At 44.9% G+C, this 24,653-nt stretch overlaps 1 protein-coding gene across 3 annotated transcripts in view; it reads right to left on the bottom strand.

Annotated features, from left to right (window-relative positions):
* Window positions 1-24,653, bottom strand: part of THSD4 (thrombospondin type 1 domain containing 4) — a 551,960-nt gene that overhangs the window by 195,406 nt on the left and 331,901 nt on the right. The window contains exon 1 of one of the 3 annotated variants that reach the window (XM_057303655.1): window positions 3,941-9,087. The exons of the other annotated variants lie outside the window; for them this stretch is intronic. Coding sequence (XP_057159638.1) covers window positions 3,941-4,012 — 72 coding nt within the window. The 5' untranslated portion in view covers window positions 4,013-9,087. Of the gene's footprint in view, window positions 1-3,940; window positions 9,088-24,653 lie in introns of those variants that run through there. 3 annotated transcript variants of the gene reach the window in all.

Raw genomic sequence — 24,653 nt, 5'->3', positions numbered from 1 at the left:
TATCACATTCGATCCTTCCAACCACCTCTTACAGTAGCTATTACTATCCTCGTTGTAAAAATAAAACGCAGAGGGGTTACATCACAGATTATACGCACTAAGTGATTTTTTTAGATTGTGTACATTATTGTTATTATTATTACCAGCTAAGACAGGCTTACTGTACACAATTCGAGAGGTACACAGGCGTATGGTGCAATGGAAGTCTCTCAGCTGCGCTCCACCCCCCTCCACCCCCTCTCTTCCTGTTTCCTGGATATCCTTCCAGGGAGGGGATGCACAAATATGTTCATTCATTTTACACAAAGAGTAGCATTTTATACATGTCGTTCTGCAACTTTGTTCTTCTCACCTTACAACATACACTGGTGTTCATTTCCTACCAGTACATACAGAACCACATCATTCTTTCTGAACACCTGCCTAGTGTCCCTGATCAAGGGACATTTAGGTTTTTGCAACAAACTAATTCGGAAAAATGGTTCAGAGAGCAATTGGCACATTTGGAGTAGATTTGTACGATAAAGTATTAGAAATTGAGACGTTGGGTCAAAGAGCTCTTTATATTTATTTTTAATGTCAAAAAATTGATCTTTTTAAAAAAGATTTTATTTATTTATTTGAGAGAGAGAGAGCATGAATGGGGAGGAGAGGGAGAAGAAGGCTCCCCACGAATAGGGAGCCCAATGTGGGGCTCAATCCCAGGACCCCGGGACCAAGACTTGAGCCGAACCGAGCCACCCAGGCGCCCCCCAAAATTGATGTTTTTAAAAAGTTCTTATTTAAATTCCGGTCAGTTAACATATAGTGCAATATTAGTTTCAGGGGTACGATACAGTGATTCCACACTTCCGTACAACACGGGTGCTTGTTGCAACAAAAATTGAGATCTTACATACCGTAAAATTTGTTTTTTGAAAAGGTACAATTCCGTGCTTTTTTAGTAGTCACAAGATTGTGTGACCATCACCACAAAAAAAACCTCTGTACCCTTTACATTGATTTTTAATTTTGAATGTTGATAGCTTTTGCCAAATTGCGTCATCAAAATTAACATAAACATCTTTTTGACCCACGTCTAGAACTGTTTTGATTTCCAAGTTGCCTCTCCCTCCCCCTCCTCACACATAACAGTATCTCATCGGTCTTATCTGAGGAGGTAAGTCCAAGTTCAGGAAAGAAAACCCACACCTCCACTCCCACAGCAAACAAACAGGACCCCGGCGTGTCGCACCCTGGCAAACGCACCCCAAGTCCAGCCTGCCTTTATGGTGCTTTACATTCTTCGGGGACACGTGCAATCTCTACAAGTGAACGCTGCTGCGCTCCTAATTTTGACAAGGCCAAAAGCTTTCCAGCGACCTCAATGTTCTTACGAGGTCTTGAAAACAGAATGCTCCTGCAACCGGAAAATCAAGGAAGGAACAGTCCTTCCCCGTGTTTGTTCTCAAACCCAGGCACCCGCACCATACCAGGTGGTTTGTCCTCAGTTCACAGTTACCGGGGCCAACACTGCCAGCAACAGGACGCCAAATGAGGCTTGCTTGGAATAACACACCCTCCTCCCACCACCTGCCAGCCCCTACTTATCTGCAAGGACTTCACACCCTAGAAAACGAAGCCTGAGCTTCTACCCAGAGTTCGCTGCCCGGCTTCCAGCCCCACGCTGAGCCACAGGCAGCTAAGCAACACTAGGTGGGCAACCCTCTCTGCCCCCTTTTTCTTTTTCCTTGTGTGTTTTTATGAACATCCAAGGGGAAGATAATTAAAACCTGCAAGAAAACCGGCTGGCAGTGAGAAAGAAAACCTTGGTGACTTGGGGACGACGCCACATGTTTATGGGCGAGTCTTGTAAGCAACAGGGCTATAAAAAAAGAGGCTCTTATAAATAAATGCCACATTCTTCAAAGCTCTATATAAACGACATTCTTTTTAAGGAGGGAGGGGGAGCTACTGGCATACTCACGTTCCTTCCTCATCATTTCATTTCCAGCAAAGGGGAAAGGAATCCTAATTGTACAATTTCCTAGGAGCACGGTAGTTACAAAGCCAAGGCCCTGCGGTGACGTGTGCAGGAGCGCACGCATGCGCACACACGCGCTCAGAGGCAGGAAAACAGAAAAAGGGACAAGGCACACGAGGGTCTGTATTTAGCGAGTCAGGACAGAACAAAGGAGCAGAAGAGCAGGCATCTCATCACCTCTGATGGGGTTTTCTGGCTGCTAAGCACTCACACTTGAACTCCAGAGACAGAAGTTGTGCCTTCCTCTCCCAAGGGCTAAGTGCGGGCAGCACAGCATCAAGATTTGGGTGAGCCAGTGTCATCCCGTTTCATTTTTCATCTGCTTTGCTGACTGTAAAGAGAAACAGGGCCGCCCGCCTCTCTGCATGTGACACAAGGCTTGAGGCGCACACATTCCAGAGCGGCCTTCCCCGGGAGCCAGCTGTGTGCAGGTAACTGAAGTCTGCCCTTAGCCTTGCTGTTAATAAGAGTAATTGGCACGCCACCGAGGGGCTGCTGGAGCGCTGTGATTTGCTCTGCACGGGGGTCTCCCCAACCATATGCGCAGGCAGCGGTGATAGAAATATTTTCCATATGAGCTCTCCTCTCACATGCTTAAGTGCTCCAGGCTGAGTTAGGCCGGCCCATTTGTCATTTACTCTACACAGTAAAAAATCAACGGGGAAGTTGCAAACCCCGGCTACAACTAGAGGGCAATGGTCTGCTTTCAGCCTTCCAGCATCGCAAACCCATTCAGTTCCTCCAGCTCCCATTCAAGCCCTCGACCCCCACCCCCTCCGCCCCAGGCCCAGAGAATATCTGCAGAGCAGGGGACACGGCGAACTAATAGGCTAAAAGCCTGAAACAAATGACCCGTTGCTGCACGCCTCTGAGCCACATGTCCATTTTGAACCCACCGCTAGCCCTGCAGCCTGGCTTTGGGACCGCTCTTGCTTCCACTCACGGAGAAGGGAAAGTCATTACATGAAGCTTTCAGAGCCTGACCCGTCCTGACAATACTAACAAAAGGCAAAGCTGTGATGCGGCTCCTGGCCTTTTTAGGAGATAGACTTTTCACTTGGCTATTCAGGAGGAAGATGGATTCCGGTAAGAGACTGTCCTTCCATTCATTACTTGGGCATCAGTCTTTGAGATATTTCATCAGAATAAGGAGTAAAAGGAGAGGATGAGGCAAATTTGTTGCAGCCTTATTTGCAGGTGAGGGTGGCTACGCCTAAGTCCTTCCCTCTCCCGGCCACAGCGCCATCCCCCCCCCATCTCTTTGCCTGCATCAAGAACTGGCTCCCAGAGCATCTATGGTGTTCAGAAATGTATCCAGCAAACCTATGAGCTAAACCCATAAGAATAAATCATCCTTGAGGGCCTTAAACATGCCTCCCTGCCTTAGTAGCTCTGGGCATATTCCTAGCCCTGTCATGTATCACTATCCCGCTGCAAACGTATGATCTAAAGTTAAACACAGATTTTTCCAAGCACATCAAAGCAAAAGGGAGGCCAATGTGATGCAAAAGCAGTAAAGAAAAGTATTTCCTCTAGCATGCATATCCTTTCTGCAACACTGGAGAAAAATTCTCAAAAGGTAACGGTCCCTATCGGAATCTGACGTGCACATTTTTTTTTTCCACAACGGCAGGAGAAATGTGCACCCTCCAGGCATCTGTCACCAAGGCCATGCCAACTCCCCAGTGTGGCAACTGTACAGACCACCTCCGAGTGAGATTTTAGAAATGACGGGCTTCTTCAAGAAGAACAGAAGTCTTTCTGTAAGAAAAGGCAAAGCAAGCCTGAAAACGCAATATAAAGCATTACTCTTTGCACACCATAAAAAACCCGTTCCCTGATCCCTCTTGGTAGATAGAAAAAGAAATATAGTGCTGACAAAAATACAACTTTGACAAGATATTTTATTTGGCTTACCTCTCCCCCAGGTCTTGCTAACACTGCTGTTTGAACGTGGAGCAATGTTAATATCAGGTAGCTGACAAACATTATTACCCAAAGTTAGAACTACCCTAGAGGAGAACTCCGTCTGCCAAGTGCTAACAGCTAGCAGATGCACTTGTGTCTCGGGATTCCAGCCCTGGAGTTCCGCTAGGCACCGCGCTGGTTCCCTCTGCTCTCCCTCACTGTACTACCGCAGCTCCGAGCTCAGCCTCTGCTCTGAAGAAAACTGGTAAGCTGATCTCTTCATGTAATAACTTCTCCCGGCTGGGGGAGGGGACAGGAGCCAGCTGGGAGCTGGGGGGCTGCCTTGAACAGAAAGCAGAAAGGGGAGGGACAGAAATCAATGTGGAGTTCTGCATCTGGTCTCATTCATGAAAAGGGCTCCAAGGTAAGCGCTCCGCGTGCAGGGGGAAGATCCCTGCTTCATCAGGAGGCAGTGAACTGCAGTGGGATGAGCTCCAGGCTGGGAGCTGGGAGACCTGGGAGACCTGAGGCCTTCCTAGTCCAGGATCTGGCGCTGACAAGCTGTCTGCCAGGGTACGCTGCCAACCCATTCTGGGCCTCAGTTGGGTTTCTCACTGGTATGGTCAAGGGCTGGGTAGATGACCTCTGAGTTCCCTTTCAGTTCTGACTTGAAGGCTGTAGAAATCTGGGCAAAGGCTGCGTTATTAAGGGCAGCCTCGAAGGGGAAAGAAGTCACAAGGGTGCTGTGTGTTTATGCACTGACCATACAGGCATGAATGGATGGGGACCGAAGATGCCACTCTATCCCCCTCTTGCTACCTCCATGGGTCACCGTGCCTAACCAAGAGCTTGAGGAATTCTTGCAGATGATGTAAAAATAAATGATAAAGTGGGAGCAAGTGAAACCCGGGTGCTAGATGGCGCTGGCATAGTGCACTGGAAAGCAGGATGGTTTTCAAGAAATAACTCTGGGTATAATCAATTGACCATCAATGTGGAGCTTGGGGACATAGGGAACAGGCTGGGGAGTGGGTCTTGCAAAAGCCTATAGTCCCCCTGAGATGCACCCTAAGTGGCCACCTCTTATTATGAAATAGAAGGGCCCACTGTCTAAAATAGGTGGAGAACCCACCAAGTATTAGCTTCTGCTTAGGATGGGCTCAAGAAAGCATTCTGAGGCCAAAGAGAGGATGCCTGCATGGCGCAGGGGAACAGCCTGGGCCCTGGAACCAGGGAGACGTCGGTTCAAAGCCCAGGTCTACCACTCACTCCCTGTGGGTCTATGGGAGAGTATTTAACTCCAGTGAGCCCCGGCTGCCCCACCTGTGAAATGGGGAAGGGCCATCAGATGGTTTTGATGACCGTCAATGAGGTCACCAAGGCACAAAACCTGGCATAGTTCTGGACACACAGTAAGTGCCGAAGATATCAGCTTTCTCTCTGATCTGAAATAAACATCGACACGCCATCCCAGAAATGAAATTAATCAATACTTGAAAAGCCTCAGGTTGTGAGCATTTTTCTTGCCTTAATTAGGAAACTTTAAACCAACTGTAGTTTGTAACCATCTCAAAATGTTTATTATCACCAGTCACATGACAATTTACTAGCAGATTGTTTTTTGGGGAGGGTTGGGTGAAGGGACTTAGAATCCCTTTTTCCAAGGCTAGAAGAGACAGCAAGTATGCTGGAGATAATATCTCCAGTGAGAGAAAGGAAGGACGGAGTTTCTTCTCTTCCCCCTCCTCCTCTTCTACCTCTTGCTTGTTCATTATTATTACTATTGGTTAGCCTTGGGTCTGCCCTGCTAGCTGGCTGGAGGGGCACTGTCATCTACTCAACAACTTCCCCAGAAATGCAGGCATTGTTTAAGAAAGCCAATGTTCTCGAAAGACCAGGGGGTCTTGTCTGGTCCAGGGTTTGGGAAACTTTCTGTACAGGGTCATCAAGTAAATATTTTTGGCCTTGCAGACCATATGGTTTCTGGGGCTACTATTCAACCCTGCCATTGTTGCATACCAGCAACCAGAGACAAAATATACACTAAAGGGTGGGTCTGTGTTCCAAAAACACTTTATTTACAGAAAGAGGCAACAGGCCAGATTTGGCCGTAAGTTTGCCAGACCCTGGTATAGACAACTTCCCAATTGTCCTTCAACCCACTGCAGTCCAACTGTTGACCTCTGCTCTACTATGGATTCTGGAAATGTCTCTGATGACCCCTGTGTCATAAACACAGAGGCTAATTTGTAGGGCTTATCTTATTTGACTTCTCTGCAGCATTAACCATATCCTCGACTTTTTAATATTATGGTAAAATATGCATACCATAAAATGTTACCACTTTAAACATTTTTACTTGTACAATTCAGTGGCATTAAGTATATCCACAGCGTTGTGCAACCATCACCACCACCCATTTCCCGAACTTTTTCATCATCTCAAGCAGAAACTCTGCATTCATTAAGCAATAACTCCCTGATTCTCCCCTCCCCGAAACTCCTGGTAATCTCTACGCGACTTTCTATCTTTGTGAATTTGCCTCCTCTAGGTTCCTCATTGAAAGCATCTATCCTTTTGTGTCTGACTTATTTCACTTAGCATAACATTTTCAAGGTCCATCCGTGTCATAGCATGTATCAGTACTTCATTCTTTTTAAGGCTGAGTAATATTCCCTTGTATGTATAGACCACATTTTCTTTATCCATTCCTTTGATGGACACATGGAGTGTTTCCACCTTTTGGCTCTTGTGAATAGTGCTGCTATGAACATGAGTGTGCAAGTTCCTGGTTGAGTCCCTGCTTCCGTTCTTTGGGGCACATACCAAGAAGGGGAACTGCTGCATCATATGGTAATTCTATGTTTGACTTTTTGAGGAACAACCAGCTGTTTCCCACGGTGGCCATATCATGTTATATTTGCACCAGCAATGTGTGAAGGTTCCAATTCTTCCATATCCTTTCTCATGCTTATTATTTTCCATTTTTTTGATAATAGCCATCTTCAGGCGTGCCTTTCTGAACCACTCTCTTGCCTTAGCTTCCAGACCACCGCTCTCTAATTTTCCCTTACCTACAATTAGCCAACATTCTTTGGACACTGAAAGCCCAGCATTATTCTAGGAACTTTCCATAGAGTGTGTCACATAATCCTGACAACAGCCTTACTAGATTAAATAGCTTGTCCCATGTCACACAACAGCCAGGTGGCAGAGCCAATATTCTGGCCGTGGCAGCCTGCTTCTAGGACCTAGCTCTCAAGGACTACGTGGAGCTGTCACCACTTTCTCTGGACACGCTCCAGTCCCCTTGCTACCTCCTGGGCCTATCCCCTAAATGGTTGTGTTCTACACCCTCGCTTCTCTATCCCCTCTCCCTGGGTCATGTCACCCTCTCACTGGCCTCAACCACTCTTTATATGCCAATGGCTCTCCACAGCAGTCTACAGCCAGCTCTCCCCGCTGACCTGCCAGCCCATGTATCCAGCTGCCTAATGCATACTTGGATATCTCAAATGTACCCCAAACTCAACAGGTCCAAGACTGAACTGCTTCCCTAACCCGTGTTCTTCCTGCTATCTCCATCTCAGTGAATGACAACATCACCCATCTAATTCCCAGAGGTGGAAAACTGGGTGTTACCTTGAGCCCCCCTACTGCCTCACTTGCTTGTTTAAACCATCACCTGGTCTGATTGAGTTTTCTTCTAGAGATCTCTCCAACCTGCCCATGGCCTCAGACTCCTGCTGCCCCTGCTCCCATCCAGGCCTCTACCATCTGCTCTTGACTTTTTGTAGCCTGACCTTGTAAGCTCTTGCTCTGGTCTTTCCCCTTCTAGCCTTCTTCCCCACTGCAACCACTGGCATTCTTCTAAAATGTGAATCTAATCATGTCACTCCTCTGTTTCTTTTTTGTTTAACTTTTTACTTTGAAATAATTTTATTTACAGAGTAGTTGCAAAGACAGCAGAGTGTCATGGTATATCTTCACCTAGCTCCTTGTAATGTTAATGTCTTAGACGGCAATGATACATTTATTCAGAATAGGGCATTAACACGGGCCCAATATTAACTAACATAAGGACTTCACTCACATTTTCCCAGTTTTCCCCCAAATGTCCTTTTTCTGTTCTAGGACCCAACCCAGCATCCCACACTGCATTGAGTCCGTGTGTCTCCTTAGTTTCTTCTGGTCGGTGACAGTTTTTCACACTTTGTTTCTCATGATCTTGACACTTGTGAAGAGTACCGGTCAGGAATTTTGTGGAATGTCCCTCAGTTTGGTTTTTACCTGGTGTTTTCTCATGATTAGCCTGAAGTTATGGATTTTGGGGAAGAATACCATGGAGGCAAAGTACCCTTCCCATCAATTGTCAGGGGTACCTTCTATGAACATGACATCCTGGTGACGTTAACCTTGATCACTTGGTTAAGGTGGTGTCTGCCAGGTTTGCTCACTGTAAAGTTATTACTTTTCCTTTTCTATACCCTATTCATTAGAAGTGAGTCAGTAAGTCCAGTGGAATTAAGCTCCACTTCCTGGAGGGGGCATCAAAGCATGTTTGGACAGATGTTAAAACCATCACAATAATTAATACGTATTTTGGGAGAGAGACTTTGAGGCTATGCAAATATCCCATTTCTCAAAGTTGTGCCCACCAGTTTGAATATTCATCAGTGGCTCTTGCCTGTAGCGATTATTATTGTAGTGCTTTAAATGGCAATTTTCTGCTTCCCTCATGCCTTCTACATATCTATTAATCAGAATTCATCAGGATGGAAGATTTGTTCCTCCTCCCACCTTTATTAATTCAATCATTTATTTATTCTTCCCTGCTTCTTAAAACCTTTTGATGGCTCAAGGAAGAAGTCCAAGCTCCTTAGTATGATACTTGCAAGGCTGTTTGTAATCTGGTCTCTTCCTGCCCTTCCAGCCTCTCCGCCTCTCTCTTCTGTCCACACACACTCTACTCTCCAGACATCCTGACATACAAGAAATTATCCTCAAATGCCATGTGTCCTTGTGCTCTGGGCCTTCCTGCCTCATGCTGGTCCCTTTCTCTAGACTGTCATTCCCCGTCTTCACTGGGTTAGCTCCAACACTCTTTGCCTCTTTGAAAACTCAGCTTGCATTGTTTATAAGCACCAAAGACTGGAAACCACCTACATGTTCAGCAGTAAAGACTAAATGAATAATTTGTGACATTCCTAAGATGGATACTCTACAGCAGTAAAATAAACAAATGAAAGAAATAAAAAAAATTAGCTTGTTTCCTATGTAATATGAAACACCTTCAACATCTATTATTAAGCAAGAAAAGCAGGACGCACAACGATGTGATTGTACACGTACGTTTATGATCGCTCCTGTACATATCGACTATCTGTGGAAGACCACACTAGAGACTAGCAAAAACTGGCTGCCTCTAGGGCGGGGAAGTCAGCAGCTGCAGGGCAGAAATGAGAGGGCAACTGATTATTATATAGTCACGCAGACACCTGTGGACACTGAGCGCTTGAAATGGGGCTGTTTCAAGTTGTGGCGCATTATATGTAAGATACAGTTTGTACCCGTTCAAAGACTTGGTACAAAAAAAAAAGAATGTAAAGCATCTCGTTAACAGTTTTTATGCTGGTTAGATGATGCAATGATAATTTTATATATATTGGGTTAAATAAGATATAGGGTTAAAATTAGTTTTCCTTTTTTGTTTGACTTCTAAAAAGTGCGGCTACTAGGAAGATATTAAATCACATTCCATCTTCTATTGGCTAGCCCTTCAATAACCTTTTCATACTTACTGAATTGTTAAACCTGTGAATCAACTCCTATTCCAAAAGTAAATAAAAGTGAAGTAACGGTAATAATAACAGTTAATGATATAAATAAATAAATGCACAAATCCTCCCCCCCCTCCCCAGTGATCTGCTCACATGTCAGCTTTTCTGAGAGTTGCGCCTCGCTAGGCTCCCTGCCAAGCTGGGGGCAGTGGCCCTGGCCTTTGTCCTCAGGCGTCTTCTGATGACCTTCAACACTATGTCTGTCCTACTGTACTGTAATTGTTATCTAATGTATCTGCCTTCCCCAACAGAGAGCAAGGCCTTGATGACAGAAGACCTGTCTTTTTGTGTTCCCAAGACGGCACATGGTCAGCCTTATTCAGTGTCTGCTGAGCAGGGAATGGATACAGGGGAGGGTCCAATGGGAAACTCTCGTCAGCTTGTGACAGCAGATCTTCTGATGGCGCGTCTCAGAAACCACAAGGGGGAAAACGAAGAGGAGAAATTCTAAGAAGGTGCATCCCTCAAAGAAACGCAAATAATTTCCAACCTAATTTTGGGGTGACCTCTTGGGATAGGGAGAATATAAGTGAGTGGAGGACATGGGAGTATCAAAAAACCAGGAAACAAATGTTTTCCTAAAGCCACACATTTCGTGTAAAATGTAATCACGCACTTCCGTCTAAATAGCAACAACAACAAAATAGTCAACCCATAGCAGAGAGCACCTCTAAGGGTGTTTCACTTCCCTTCAAAAATGTCTGTCCCTTTATGAAGGAAGAAGTGAGACCCAGCCCTCTCCACAGAAGTATATATTATATGGTTAAGCTGTTAAAACTATGTTTACTTCCTCAAATATGCTTCCATTGTGGGGAATAGGTGGGAAAAGGCTCGTCGAGGAGTTGCCCATGGGTCTGGGAGCAGAAGCAGGTGTTAGTAATTAACTCTCCCTTTGTGTGGACCCAGGAGCCATTAAATAGCCGAGGGAGCGGGAAATGAGCAAAGCCAAGAGGCATTCTCGGTCCCACTGCCCTTGAACAGAAGGAAAGTCATGAGAGCCTAAAGCAAAGGGAGTCACCGCATCCTTCCCTTTCTCTGGTTCCTGCCTGAAAGGGGCCAAAGCCTGGCTGCACGACACCTGTCACCAACAGGGCAGCTGTGCGCTTAGGCTGAGCACCTCTCTGGGTCGCTGAAAGGAGGGCTATGTTCCCTGGGTCGGCTTTGAAGTAGTGCCAGGAGCAGGGCCAGAGACTCTGTCAGGGCGGTGCTGGCACACAGCGCACAGGGCAGGCTCGCCCCACGTCTGAGAGCACGCTGGGGAGTTAATACAGAGAGGGCACCAGGGCCATTCTCGGCTTGACCATAGTCTTTATTTCACATCTTCAGTCCATGGCAGAGCTTCTCACATCGTGGTCCCTGCATGGACACTGCAAGGGAACTTGTCAAAATGCAAATACCGGGATGCCTGGGTGGCTCAGTGGGGTAAGTGTCTGCCTTCCACTGAGGTCATGATCTCCAGGTCCTGGGTGCGAGCCCGCATCAGGCTCCTCACTAAGTGGGGAGTTTGCTTCTCCCTCGTCCTCTGCCTCTCCTCCTGCTTGTGCTCTCTCTGTGCCTCTCTCTCAAGTAAATAAATAAAATCTTAAAAAAAAGGAAATGCAAACACTTACTGAATCGGTAGCAGCTGCGGGCCATGGATCTGTGTTGTAACAACCTGTGAGGCCCACTAAAGTTTGAGACCTGCTCCAAGTCCCACTTCTCTGTCTAGCAGCCCTTAATTCAAGTTGTGGAACTTAAAAACATTATTTTATAAAAACAAGTGTTCTCAGCAAATGTGACTATTAGATATTAAAGCACAGTCTAGAGCTGTAATAGTTAAAACAGTGGCAAATACTAACAGGAGTAGGAAAGACGGGATTATTTCCACAACTAAACATGGAAAGGATTTAATGGGTAGCCAACGAGTCATTTCAAGTCAGCATAAAGGGTGGCAAAGGTTGAGAATACTGCTAACTACCTGGCAAGTACATAAAGCTATTCCCCTGCTTTAAAGCATATGCCAAAAATAAAAGGCAGGTAGATTCAGGATTTTAATGCAAACAATAGAAGTATGAAATCAATACAAGAATACAGGCCAACATTTCTATATTCTTGGAGCCGGGAAGGACTTTTAAACAAGGCTCTAACAAAGGCAGAAGTCATAAAGGGAATGATTTATACACATTTTTAGGATTCTGTACATTAAAAACAGCGTAAGTGAAATTAAAAGTCAAATACACAGTAGAAAATGTATTGCTCTTGTTTATTTGCTGAGATATCAGTACCTATCATGTGCTGGAACCTGGAGGTATAGTGATGAGCAAAAGCACAGTCCATTCCTATCCTCACAGACCTTACTGGCAGGTGCAGGACGCCAACATTAATGGGACCCAAAAAGTAAATCTGAAATTGCAATGTGGAAAGGGCTGAAGAGGAAAGATGTGTGGGGAGCTAGAGACCCGTCCTCATTAGGGAAAGGTGGGGGAAAAATGGAATAGATGGGAAAAGTCTCAAAAAAATCCTCTTCCAGTTTTTGAAGAAAATCAAACCCATGATAAAACCACTTGCAACAGCAGTGAATGGCTTTTCTGAGGACTGCGAGGAAGCAGGTGCATGGGATGGAGTGAGCAAGCAGGGGCACCCCACAGCATTAGGCTGAAGGCCAAGAGGGGGCTGAGACAAAGAGTTTTGTCCTTTTCCTATTGAGAATCTATTTTGAAGGTCAGAGCCAGCCTTTGCATGATTAGATTTGCATCTTAAAAGGCCACTCTGTAATGGAGAAAGGGTTGGAGAGGGGCAAGATTGGAAACTGGGAGACCAGGTAGGAGCGAAGGCTATCGTCTGGATGGAAAGGGAGAAGAGCTTAAACCAGGACGGCGGAAAGAAGTGAGTAATTTCAATGACAGTTTACAACAGAGATAATGGAAAAGGGTTTATGCCCATCATGTATTTAAAAAACGCATATATCAGATAGAGACAATTTTAATAGTGAAAGCCTGGAAGCAATGTGAATATACTATGGTATCTTCAAAAAGTGAAATCTTATCCAGTCATTTAAAATGACCATGTCATATAGTGGTGGATATGGGCACCTTTTGATGTTATATTGTTTTAAGAGGAAAATAGGTCCACATAAATGGAAGGACAGTTTTTTCAGCAAATGGTGCTGGGATGACTGGGTATGCACTTGCAAAAGAACCTAACATCATGCACAAAAATTAATTCAAAATGGATCACAGATTGTGGCGGGCACATAATGAATATGTTACATTACGTGGCAAAGGGGAGTTAAGAGAGCAGAGGGAGTTAAGGTGGCTCATCAGATGATTCTGAAAGAGGGAGATTATTTTGGGATATCCAGGTAGACCCAATGTAACCCCAAAGGTCCTGAAATGTGGAAGAGTGAGATTGAAGAGGAAGTCAGAGTGATTCCAAGTGAGAACTCAGCATGCCATTGCTGGCTTTGAAGATGAAAGGGAGCCTTGAGCCAAAAGTGGTGAGCAGCCTCTAGAACGCAGAAGAGGCAAGAAGGCAGGGATTCTTCCCTACAGACTCCACAAGGAATGCAGCCTTGTTGACATTTAGACTTTAGCCTATTGAAACCCTTTTCAGACTTCTGACTTCCAGAGCTATAAGAAAATTAATTTGTGTTGGGTTACTGATCCAAATGTGGGAGCTAAAACTATAAAACCCTTAGAAGAAAACATCAGAGTAACTTCATGACCTTGGGTCATGATTATTTCTTAGATATGACACCAAAAGCACAAGTATCAAAGGGAAAAAAATGGGACTTCATCAAAATTGGAGACTTCTGGGGCACTAGGTGGCTCAGTGTGTGAAGCATCTGCCTTCAGCTCAGGTCATGGTCTCAGGGTCCTGGGATCGAGCCCTGCATCTCCTTCTCCCTCTGCCCCCCCCCCCCACTTGTGCTCTCTCTCTCTCAAATAAATAAAATCTTAAAAAAAAAATTGAAAACCTCTGTGCTGCTAGTGATATCACTAAGAAAATGAAAAGACAACCCACAAAATGGGAGAAAATATTCACAAATCATATGTCTGATAAGGGACTTGTATCCAGAATATATCAAAAATTTTTACAATGTAATAATAAAAAGATAATCCAATTAAAAATAGGCAAAGGACTTGAATAGACATTTCTCCTAAGAAGACACACAAATGGCCAATAAGCACATGAAAAGATGCTCACACCATCATCAGTCATTAGGGCAATGAAAATTAAAACCACCATAAAACCACTTCACACCCACTAGTCAAAAGTGTAGGTAATAAAGAATGTTGGTGAGAATATGCAGAAATTGGAACCCTCACGTGCTACGGGTGGTAATGTAAAATGGTGCAGCCACTGTGGACTCGGGCATCTGCAACATAAAGTTGAATGTAGAGTTACTGCGTGACTCAGAGACTCTGGTCCTATGTATATATCTAAGAGACATAAAAATGTAGGCCTACACAAAAACTTGGACGTGGATGCTCGTGGCAGCAATATTCCTAATAGCCCCAAAGTGGAAACAACTCAAGTGTCCACAATATGATGAATGGATAAATAAAATGTAGTATACCCGTATAATGGAATATTGTTTGGCAAAAAAGAGAAACTATGGCCCTTGAAAATATCATGCTGAGTGAAAGAAGACAGTCACAAAAGGCCACTTATTAAGAATCACTTATTATCCATGTAAATGAAATGTCCAGGAGAGGCAAATTTAATAGAGACAGAAAGTAGACTGGTAGTTTCCTAGGCCCAAGATGTGTGATGAGGGACGGGGAGGGCTGCGAATGGGTACAGGACTTCTTTTAAGGGGGATGAAAATCTCTGAAAATTAGATTGTGGCAATGTTTGCACAACTCTGAATATACTAAAAATATGGGGTTGTACACTTTTAATGGGTGAATGGTATATGTGAATTATTTCTTACTAATGCTATTTTTTTAAAAAGTAGGTGGGGCGCCTGGGTAGCGCAGTCGTTAAGCGTCTGCCTTTGGCTCAGGGCGTGATCCCGGCGTTGTGGGATCGAGTCCCACATCGAGCTCCTTCGCTGGGAGCCTGCTTCTTCCTCTCCCACTCCCCTGCTTTGTTCCCTCTCTCGCTGGCTGTCTCTCTGTCACATAAATAAATTTAAAAAATCTTTAAAAAAATATTTATTTATAAAATGTAGGCCACGGTGCCTGGGTGGCTCAGTCAGTTAAATGTGTGACTCTTGGTTTTGGCTCAGGTCATGATCTCAGGGTCGTGAGATTAAGTCCAGTGTCAGGCTCCATGCTCAGAGTGGAATCTGCTTGTCTCTCTCCCTCTGCTCCTCATGTTCTCACTCTCTCTCAAATAAATAAAATATTAAAAAAAACAAAAACAAAATAAAATAATGAAAAGTAGGCCATTCCTCAGCCATCAAAAAGAATGAAATCTTCCATTTGCAATGACGTGGCTGGAACTAGAGGGTATTATGCTAAGCAAAATAAGTCAGAGAAAGATAAATACCATATGATTTCACTCATATGTGGAATTTAAGAAGCAAAACAAATGAACATAGGGGAAGGGAAGGGAAGGAAAAATAAAGTATGATGAAAACAGAAAGGGAGGCAAACCATAAAAGACTCTTACCTCTAGGAAACAAACTGAGGGTTGCTGGAGGGGAGGTGGGGGGGATGGGTAACTGGGTGATGGGCATTAAGGAGGGCACGTGATATGATGAGCACTGGGTGTTCTATGTAACTGATGAATCACTAAATTCTACTCCTGAAACTAATAATATACTATATGCTAACTAACTTGAATTAAGAAAGAAAAAGTAGGCCATAATATGGCACCCTTAATATAATTATATTTTGGGAAAATAGAAAGGGTGATTTATCACATTCTTATTCCTAAAAATTTAGTTATGCTTAGGAAAATTTAGTTATTCTTTTTCTACAATGAACAGCAGAAAAATAAATAAGTAAGAAAAACAAAATTATTTTCCTTTGGAAGAAATGGTGACTATAACAAATGGGAAAGCCTGTGAAGAGTCAGCTCACAAACGAAGATACGCAAACACACTATGAAAACGGAATGTGAACAACAATTTAACATCAGCAGTAACCAAAGTATTACGTTCATATCAGCGAACTTGATGCCCGGTTCACATGATGCCCTGGCAAATACCTTTGGTGAATGGCAAACAGCTATCACAGGCAGGACTGCAGGGAGGCGGGCAGTGTGACACGGGGTGTGTGAGAACGAAAACCACAACAGGTGCTGTAAGAGCTGGATGTGCACACGAATCACCCGGCCACCTCTGTGAAGAGCCACCGAGTTACTTCTTACCCTGGGCCTCCTTTTCTCCTTCAGTCCCCCCTCCACCCCCTTTCCTTTACCATTTCCCTCTCTTTCCTCCCTCCCTCCTCCCAGCATAGGAGCTGGGCTGGCAGGAAGAACAGCAAGGCCATACCGGCTGGGGTTGTGACTTGTGTTAACCTCAGCTTGCTGGAACCAGCAGTGATCTGGCATTGACTCTAACGGCCCCCAAGCCATGAAACAGCCCTTCTGATGGCTAGTCATCTGCTCCGCCAGAGCCTTCCCTAGCTTGCAGACAGGGCTTGTTCACTTTTTAGCAATCATTTCTGCCAGGGGTGTTTTATTTTCTTCTCCCCATAGGGGGGAAAAAGATTCAAAGATAACTTGAAGGTGTGGTCAGTAAAACGTGGCAAGAAGAAGGCAGTACAAATTGTAAAAGTAGATACCACAACTCAAAGCTTGGCCCTGTAGCTCCCACTGATGTCGGGGTAGGCGGCCAAGGATACTTTACAAGTCTCCGAGGGCGAAAATTCATGTTCCTCAGGGTAGCTCCAAAGCAAAATCCAATAAACCAAATCATTAAGAAAGAGGTCAAGGTTTCAGCAGTTATTGTGTGTATTATTTAATATTTATTGTGCCAGGCATTAGGCTGGGAGGTCGACACGATCCCCATTTAATCCTCAAATCCTGTGGATTATGTATCCCCTCATTTTATGATCGATGAAGCTGATGACTGCGAAAAGTAAAACTATCTTCACTACACTGTGTGTAAGAAAACACAGATGTATGTAGGATCTTCTAGAAAAACTTCAGTTTTCTTTTTTTTTTAATTTTATTTTTTTTATTTGAGAGAGCAAGCGAGCACACAAGCGGGGGCGGGGGAGAAGCAGAGGGAGAGGGAGAAGCAGGCGCCCCACTGAGCAGCGATCCTGAAGGAGGACTCGATCCCAGGACCCTCAGATCATGATCTGAGCTGCAGGCAGCTGCTTAAATGACTGAGCCACCCAGGTGCCCCCAAATTTTAGCTTTCTAATTTCTGAACTTCTAATAATTTAGAGAAACATAATTATCTTTTCTTCTGTCTTTACTGAGTTCCCCCTTCCCACCCCAGCACCTGGCATCAGGAGTGGTTAATCTAATTTAAAACGGAATAAATGTAGTTAATCACTAACTTCAGCTTTCGGCTGAAACTCTTAGGCAAAAAATCAAATAGATTCCGTGCTGAAAGAGAACTTTGTTCCATATTTCTTATGATCAATATACACAGTCTCTTTAGAATGGATAGACCAAGTGGTTAGTTTTTAAGGAATTATGAAATTTGTTTTCCCCCCAGTAACAAAATATAAAATGGTGCTGTCATGTTCAGAAGAATGTCAAGTGCCATCATAAAGGAAAGTTTTAAAAATGTACCTCTGGTCTCATTAAGATTATTAGTTAAAGTAGGGCTAGCTGTAGTAACAGATCAACCTGGAGGTTCTAATGGCTTCACACACACAGCGTTTCTTTCTTGTCTGGGTCAAGTCCAGACGGTGGAGCAGGTGGTGCACTGCTCCACATGGCCACTTAGGGACCCAGGCTGTCAGGGGGCCTGCCCCCTTCAGCATGTGGTGTCCAGGGTTGCCCTGGACACGGACATCCGTCTGGCAGATGGGGAGGGGAGAAAGTGGAGGATCGCCAGGCCTGGCCACCTTCCATTGGCCACATTCAGCTGTAAGAAGGCGGGGAGATATGACCCAGCTGTGGGCCCAGGCAGGTGCTTGGTCTGGCCATGCACAGAACAGTGTGCCACAGTCATCAGCATCTTCTGACGGGGAGAGTTCATCACTGTTACCTGTATTGTGTACAGTGTGATATATGTTTCTAGTAAGGTGACTCTGGACAGCCCAGGCTTGCTCCCTGCGATCTAGGAGGCTGAATATCTCTCCAGATTCGCTCCCTGCCCCTGCTTCATCTAAGACCAGCCAAGAAATCTGATGACTGTGCCAAAGAAGCAGGTCTCACCATTCCCATCAGTTGATGTGTGGATACTCCGGACCCAGAAGCAGAAGCTGCAGCCCAGTGAGAGAGTTAGTGCTCATATTACGGGGTGAAGAGACGCAAAGAAATGAACATTTATCAAGTGGCTGCTCTAGCTGGCGCTGAACAGACATTATCTTATTTTATTTTAATAACCACGGAGGAAGGAATTTCATTCCATTTTCCACCAGGAGGAGGTTGACGCTCACAGAATAGGCACCTCTCCCTGAAGTGGACCCAGTCTAGGTGCTGCCTGGGTCTGTGTACTTTCCAACATGCTCCCTCGGAGCCAGGAGCTCGCAGGTGAAAATGGGGAGCCCTCCATGGCAGCTCCCCATATCTTTCAGGGCCACCATTCTCAGCGTTAAGGAGCCCCATGTACCACAATACCCACAACACATGGAGCAGGGCTCTTGCCTCTAAGCCTTATCACTGACCTTGACAGGGTGGAAGGGGGAGGGGTGTTTCCAAGTTTGCAGTCCTCTGCTTTCAACTTGGGTGGTTTTCACTTTGCAGAGTTGGGTATTTGCCTGACAACAAGAGACGTTGGCATGCTTCAGTCTTACTGAAAGCAATTTTCCTAGGCTCGTGAGTAGGAGATACCAGGCAAAATATTACAGTATAAATACAAACGTGGGTGGAAGTCAACAAAATCTGAATAATCTCAATGAAGAAAAGCAGCAAAATTGGAAGAAAATCCAAAAGAAGAACCATAAATGTGAACTGAAGTGTGTGTGCGTGTGAGAGTCTGTAACTGATGTTCTGGGGAATAGATCAGCGGTTTGTAACTTTTTTGTGTGTGTCCATAGCGCACTTCCAAATACTCGAATTTTTGGCTGCGCATCTGAAGGGCCTTAAAGGTAAACACTGATTATGAAAAACAAAGTTTCAGGAAGTCCCAAAGGCTCCCCACAATTGTCACATGATTCACTTTTGCTGCCCTCCTTTGGAGAAAAATTGTTTACCACCCTGAACCACGTGCTTTTTTTTTTTTATATTCCCAAGAAGTGTTTGCGCATCTCAAGAAATGGCCCTTTTCCGGGGCGCCTGGGTAGCGCAGTCGTTAAAGCGTCTGCCTTCGGCTCAGGGCGTGATCCTGGCGTACCGGGATCGAGCCCCACATCAGGCTCCTCTGCTATGAGCCTGCTTCTTCCTCTCCCACTCCCTCTGCTGTGTTCCCTCTCTCGCTGGCTGTCTCTCTGTCACATAAATAAATAAAATCTTTAAAAAAAAAAAAAAAAAAAAAAAAAAAAAAAAGAAATGGCCCTTTTCCACAAGGGCTAACTTGATGTGGCGCCGTGCCTCTTTCTCAAGCACAGAAAAGTGCGCCTCGTTCTCTGCCACGTCCGACAGACACTGCAAGAGAATCTACTCGAGGCTGAAGCAAAAATGCCTTTCACATCCACAGCAACATTTGGCAGAAGACTTAGGTTCCGCGGCCCTGCACCAACCCATCGCGGGCTCTGGGGATTCACGTCGGCTAACTGGAAATGTGTCCAATATAAAAGTCTTGACGTTTGCACAAGTGGGATCCGAAGCTCCCTTTCACACAACCCTTCACCCAGCCCATAAGCATGCCAAGAGGGATCCAACGTCATGTTTCAAGTGCAGCCCCGATGAAAAAAACCAACCCACCAAACCCAGCTTTAAAAAAGAATCTCTAACTAGACCTAAGCACAGCACCATAAAACTGCCAAGAATGACGGCATTTCTGTACTCGGTAGGCCTTTCAGGGACGGTCTCCTAACGAGAAAGAAGTAACTTGAAAATATTCTGCCTGTGCCAGTGATGTGTGATTTAAGAGAGGAAATACTTAGGGGCTTAAGAGACCTTTGCAGGGAGCCGGGAAGCTGGCTGCAAGTTTGAAGACATTTGCATTCCCTGGAATCCAGGCTCATTTATCTCTGGGAACCACCAGGATGTGGAGTCCATAAACGGTGATTTTAGAAGGTCCCTAAGTGAGCCATGAATCAGAACAAAATGAAACTCAGCGCAAGTGGGTAGCAATTTTTCGTGGCTTTGTCCCCAGTATATGAGGGAAAATTCAGACATCTGCAATGACGTGGTGATGGGTCAGTGAAAACACTTTACAATTTGATAATGAATCCAGGAGCAGAATGTGGCTGAATGGGGTTGGCTCTCACTTCCTTGCCTCAATCGAGTCAGCTCTGTTTCCGGGGTATCTGTAGTACGCCTGGTGCTAAAAGCTCGTGCAGTCCCTGCTCCGGGGTCTCCAAGTCTCAAGGGGACAGGGAGGGCACTGAGTCTAACACAGAGTTGCAGAGTGACAGATCTCCTCACCAGTGCCCACCGAGGACCATGGTTTTCTCCCGCATTTACGGGGCCAGAGAGATTTCTCTGCTGCTCAAAAACTCCCCACTGCTCTGACTTTTCAGCATGATTTAGGACATAGACTTCTGAGTCTGGGTCCCATTTCCTCAGCTGGAATGTTCTGTCCACGGACTGTGATAATAGTAGTCAGTTATTTCTAACTCATTGCTTGGGAAAACATCCCACTAATACATAAAATCTTCGCATGAAGTTCTTTCTGCGTTGCAAATCTGTTTAATTGGCTCTCGACCTCATAGTCTGAATAAACTTATCCATGGGCACTTTTCAACCACCATCTCTCCCGATGGCTCTGAGCCCAGGCCTGACCTCGTCCGGTTCTATATCCTCCACTGCCTTCTGCATAGTTCCATGTCCAAGTCTTACCAACATTTGAAATTCAAAACATCTATAATTAAGTTCATAATCTGCTGGTTATGAATGTCAGTTTTAACATTTCTTGAAGTCGAATTCTGGATGTACCGCACACTAGCTGTGTGTCCTTGGGCAAATTACTCAATCTCCATGTGCCTCTTATTCCCCATCTATAAGAATCTGATGATTGATGGTACATATCTCTTAGGGCTAGCCTGAGAATTAAATGAGATAGTCCATGTAAGACACTTAATGTGGTGTCTGATGCATACTGAGAGCTCAGTAGATGGTCACTCTTTTTACTATTCATTGCAAAATTGATGTCTGTATTTCTGCCATTGGTGCCAACCATTCTCTATCTGAGACAAGGATGCTAAAGATTGGAGGGTCCAGTGGTAGGGGTTCGGCAATGGTGGGGGTTCGGTTGTGCTCTTGAATGATCCCTTTCCATACATGGAGAGGGAGGGCAAGGCAGGTGGGAAAGGCGGTTCTCCCAGATATAAGTAAAGAAGGGCCAGCAGCTCATCCCCACCCTCCTCCTGTGCTCACAGCAGATACTGCTAGTCATTCATATGACTCCTCCTGGCGTCCTTCTCCTGGCAGCAGGAGAATCGCCATCCCCTGGATCAGAGCTGGCACGATGGTTGAAACTTACACGCCACATGGTCTCAGAAGTGAAAGCTTCTCCTGTCTAGAAGAAGGTACCAGTGAAGGAAGAACTCAAACTACAGGACAGTCCCACAGACGATTCAAGTCAAAGAGGGCTGTATAATGACTGGATTAAGAAGTTGTGGTCCATATATACAATGGAATATTACTCAGCTATCAGAAAGAACGAATTCTCAACATTTGCTGCAACATGCACGGCACTGGAGGAGATAATGCTAAGTGAAATAAGTCAAGCAGAGAAAGACAATTATCATATGATTTCTCTCACCTATGGAACATAAGAACTAGGATGATGGGTAGGGGAAGAAAGGGATAAAGAAAGGGGGGGTAATCAGAAGGAGGAATGAAACATGAGAGACTATGGACTATGAGAAACAAACTGAGGGCCTCAGAGGGGAGGGGGGTGGGGGAATGGGATAGACCGGTGATGGGTAGTAAGGAGGGCACGTATTGCATGGTGCACTGGGTGTTATACGCAACTAATGAGTCATCAAACTTTATATCGGAAACCGGGGATGTACTGTATGGTGACTAACATAATATAATAAAAAATCATTTAAAAAAAGAAATTAAAAAAAAAAAAAGAGGGCTGTATAAGGCTTCCAGTGACTTCTGGCAACTGCTGCCAGTCCTCGTGACTATCCTTGTTGCTGGCGGGGGTCTTGGAAAACAAACATGGCCCCCAACAGATCACCTGACTCAAGTTTTCTTCACTCCATCCTCCTGGCCCTCCCTTACCTTTTCTTTTCTCCCTTGTCCCTGTCTCGGAGGGTGCAGAATCTAAGAGCAATATTCTCCAGATGTGTGTGGATCACTGGTGTTTCAGGATAATCCAGGTAGAAGAGGTCCACAGTTGAGTATGTTGGGGAAAGGCTGTCCCCCATAAAACTGCCTTTAGAGACACACAAAGTACATGAGCATGCTAAAGGCTTAGAGGCCTCCTGCAGAAGAGAAGCCTGTTTGACACTGTCTGATGCAGTGCTTCCCAAATGTTGTTTGTCTCTAAGACCATACCCCCCGCCCCCAATGATACCTATTGATACTCCAAGATCCAGTATTCTACAGCACACATTTCTGGGAAACACGTCTTAGAGTCACATTTAAAATGTCCCTTTCTCTCATTCATCACACCAATTAGTAACCAAGTCCTGGCAAATTCTTTAATCAGATGTCTCCTGATTCCACCTCTTTCTCTTCACTCCCATAGCCTCTGCCCTGATCCAATTGCTCACTTCCTTGATCCTGGACTAAGGCTCGAGCAGCCAGTGAGCCCAGTGTCCCTTGCCACCCCTCTCCCCCTGTCAAATTGCCTTCCCAATACACCCATGTCATTGTAATGGGCTGAATGGTGGTCCCCCAATGATACATCTATGGGAATTAGGAACCCCCAGAAGGTGAATGTGAATGATGGGGTTCAGGACACACTACCTCAAAATATGTCAACCTGGCTTGTTGAAGATTTTAAGTTAAAGGAACTGGAGACACGGCAGGTATAGTTATACTTTCTGATCTTCTCCTGAAATAGGTTCTAAGACACTCATGTGAGAGGTGCGCTCCCTATACCCAGAGAAAGGGGGAACCTTTATCCCCAAGATGAAGGAACACCCACAGCAGTCTCAAAAAACAGGCCTTGCTAAGTTTCCCCCAGTTTCCCACTCTCAGGCCCCTTTACTCTGTCCCAGTTTCCCACAACTCTCAACTCTTCATCAAATCTGGTATAAAGGTGCTCAGGTTGACCTGTTTCTTTGGGTCTTCATTTTCTTAAAGGTTTCCATGTCACATAAAACTTGTATCAAATAAATATGTATGCTTTCCTCTTATGAATCTGTCTCTGTTCATCTGTCAGGGTCCCAGCCAAGAATTTAGAAGGATAGAAGGGAAAGACATTTTTCTCTCCCCCACATGACTTCAATTGGACAAAAGGACTTGGCAGATGTCATTAAGAATCTCCAGATGAGATCATTTGGGGTTATCTGTGTGGGCCCTAAACACAAGGACAAGTGTTCATACAGGGATAGAGAGGGGAGATAGGAGAGAAGAGGGGAGGCCAGGTGCATGTGGAGGCAGAGATTACAGTGATGTAGCCACAACCCAAGGAACGTCCGGGCCACCAGAAGCTGCAAGAGCCAAGGACTGACTCTCCTCCAAAGCGTTTGGAGGGGGTACAGCCCTGCTGACACCTTGATTTTGGCTGTCTGGTCTTTAGAACCGTGAAAGAATAAATTTCTGTTGTCTTAAGCCATGTTTGTGGTAATTTGTGCAGTCATAAGCAATGATACAATCATCATGACATCTGTTTAGTCCTCTCCAAAACTCACACAACATGAGCCAGTGCTAATTTCCCTTAAAGCGTTGACTGCTCTGTTCCCGTCACATGCCGTATAACAAAGCCTGGCCATCATGGTGGTCCATCCATGTGTGACAGTACAAGGGAGGCTTCTAGAAGGCTGGCTGCCCTTGCTTCAGGTTCCAGACTGGAGTCTGATGAAGGTGCTGGCTCTGAAGCCCCCAACTTTGGAGCTTTCTAGAGCCTTCTTTTCACCTCCCAGATCTACTCCCACCATGCCTGTTCTCCCCCACCAGACAGCATTTGAAAATCAACATCCATAAACTCTGCCGCTGAAAATTTTCAGTCCTACTTAAAGACATGAAGATGTTAAATCACATATTCCAGGGGATGCACAGAAAGTAAACGAAGATTCTGGGTTTTCTTGTTGTCTTTGCTTGTATTTCTCTTTCTCATGTTCGTTCGTTCATTCATTCATTCATTCATTCATTCATTCATTCATTCATTCAACCACTGTTTACTAGGCACATACTAAGTGACAACCACTATACCCAGAACTGGTCACATGTAAGCATGAAATTCTGAATATATCTTTCAATCAATGAGCAACATTTTCTGCTTTCCCAAACACTCAGCCTAAAACTACACATTCCTTTTATTAAAGTCCTAGATTTCCTTCACCCTGACTCCTAACGCCATACCTTCCAAGAGAACGATCTTTTATGGGTGGTCTCTACATGCCTTGGACTGGAGAGGTAGCCCAGAGGACAGTTTTGCTTTCACTTCCACCAAGATCTTATAGTACAACTTGTTGGCTAATCTAAATAAATACTGGCTGTCAATAATAAACAATAATAAATAAATAATAATACTAATAAATTTGGGGAGGTGTAAACATGTAGACAAAAATGTACATCTAACACAAAATATTTTATTT

Source organism: Ursus arctos, unplaced genomic scaffold (assembly GCF_023065955.2).
Source record: "Ursus arctos isolate Adak ecotype North America unplaced genomic scaffold, UrsArc2.0 scaffold_28, whole genome shotgun sequence".
Classification (NCBI taxonomy): Eukaryota; Metazoa; Chordata; class Mammalia; order Carnivora; family Ursidae; genus Ursus; species Ursus arctos.
Note: the sequence above shows the minus strand (reverse complement) of the source record. Positions and strands in the feature narration are given on the sequence as shown.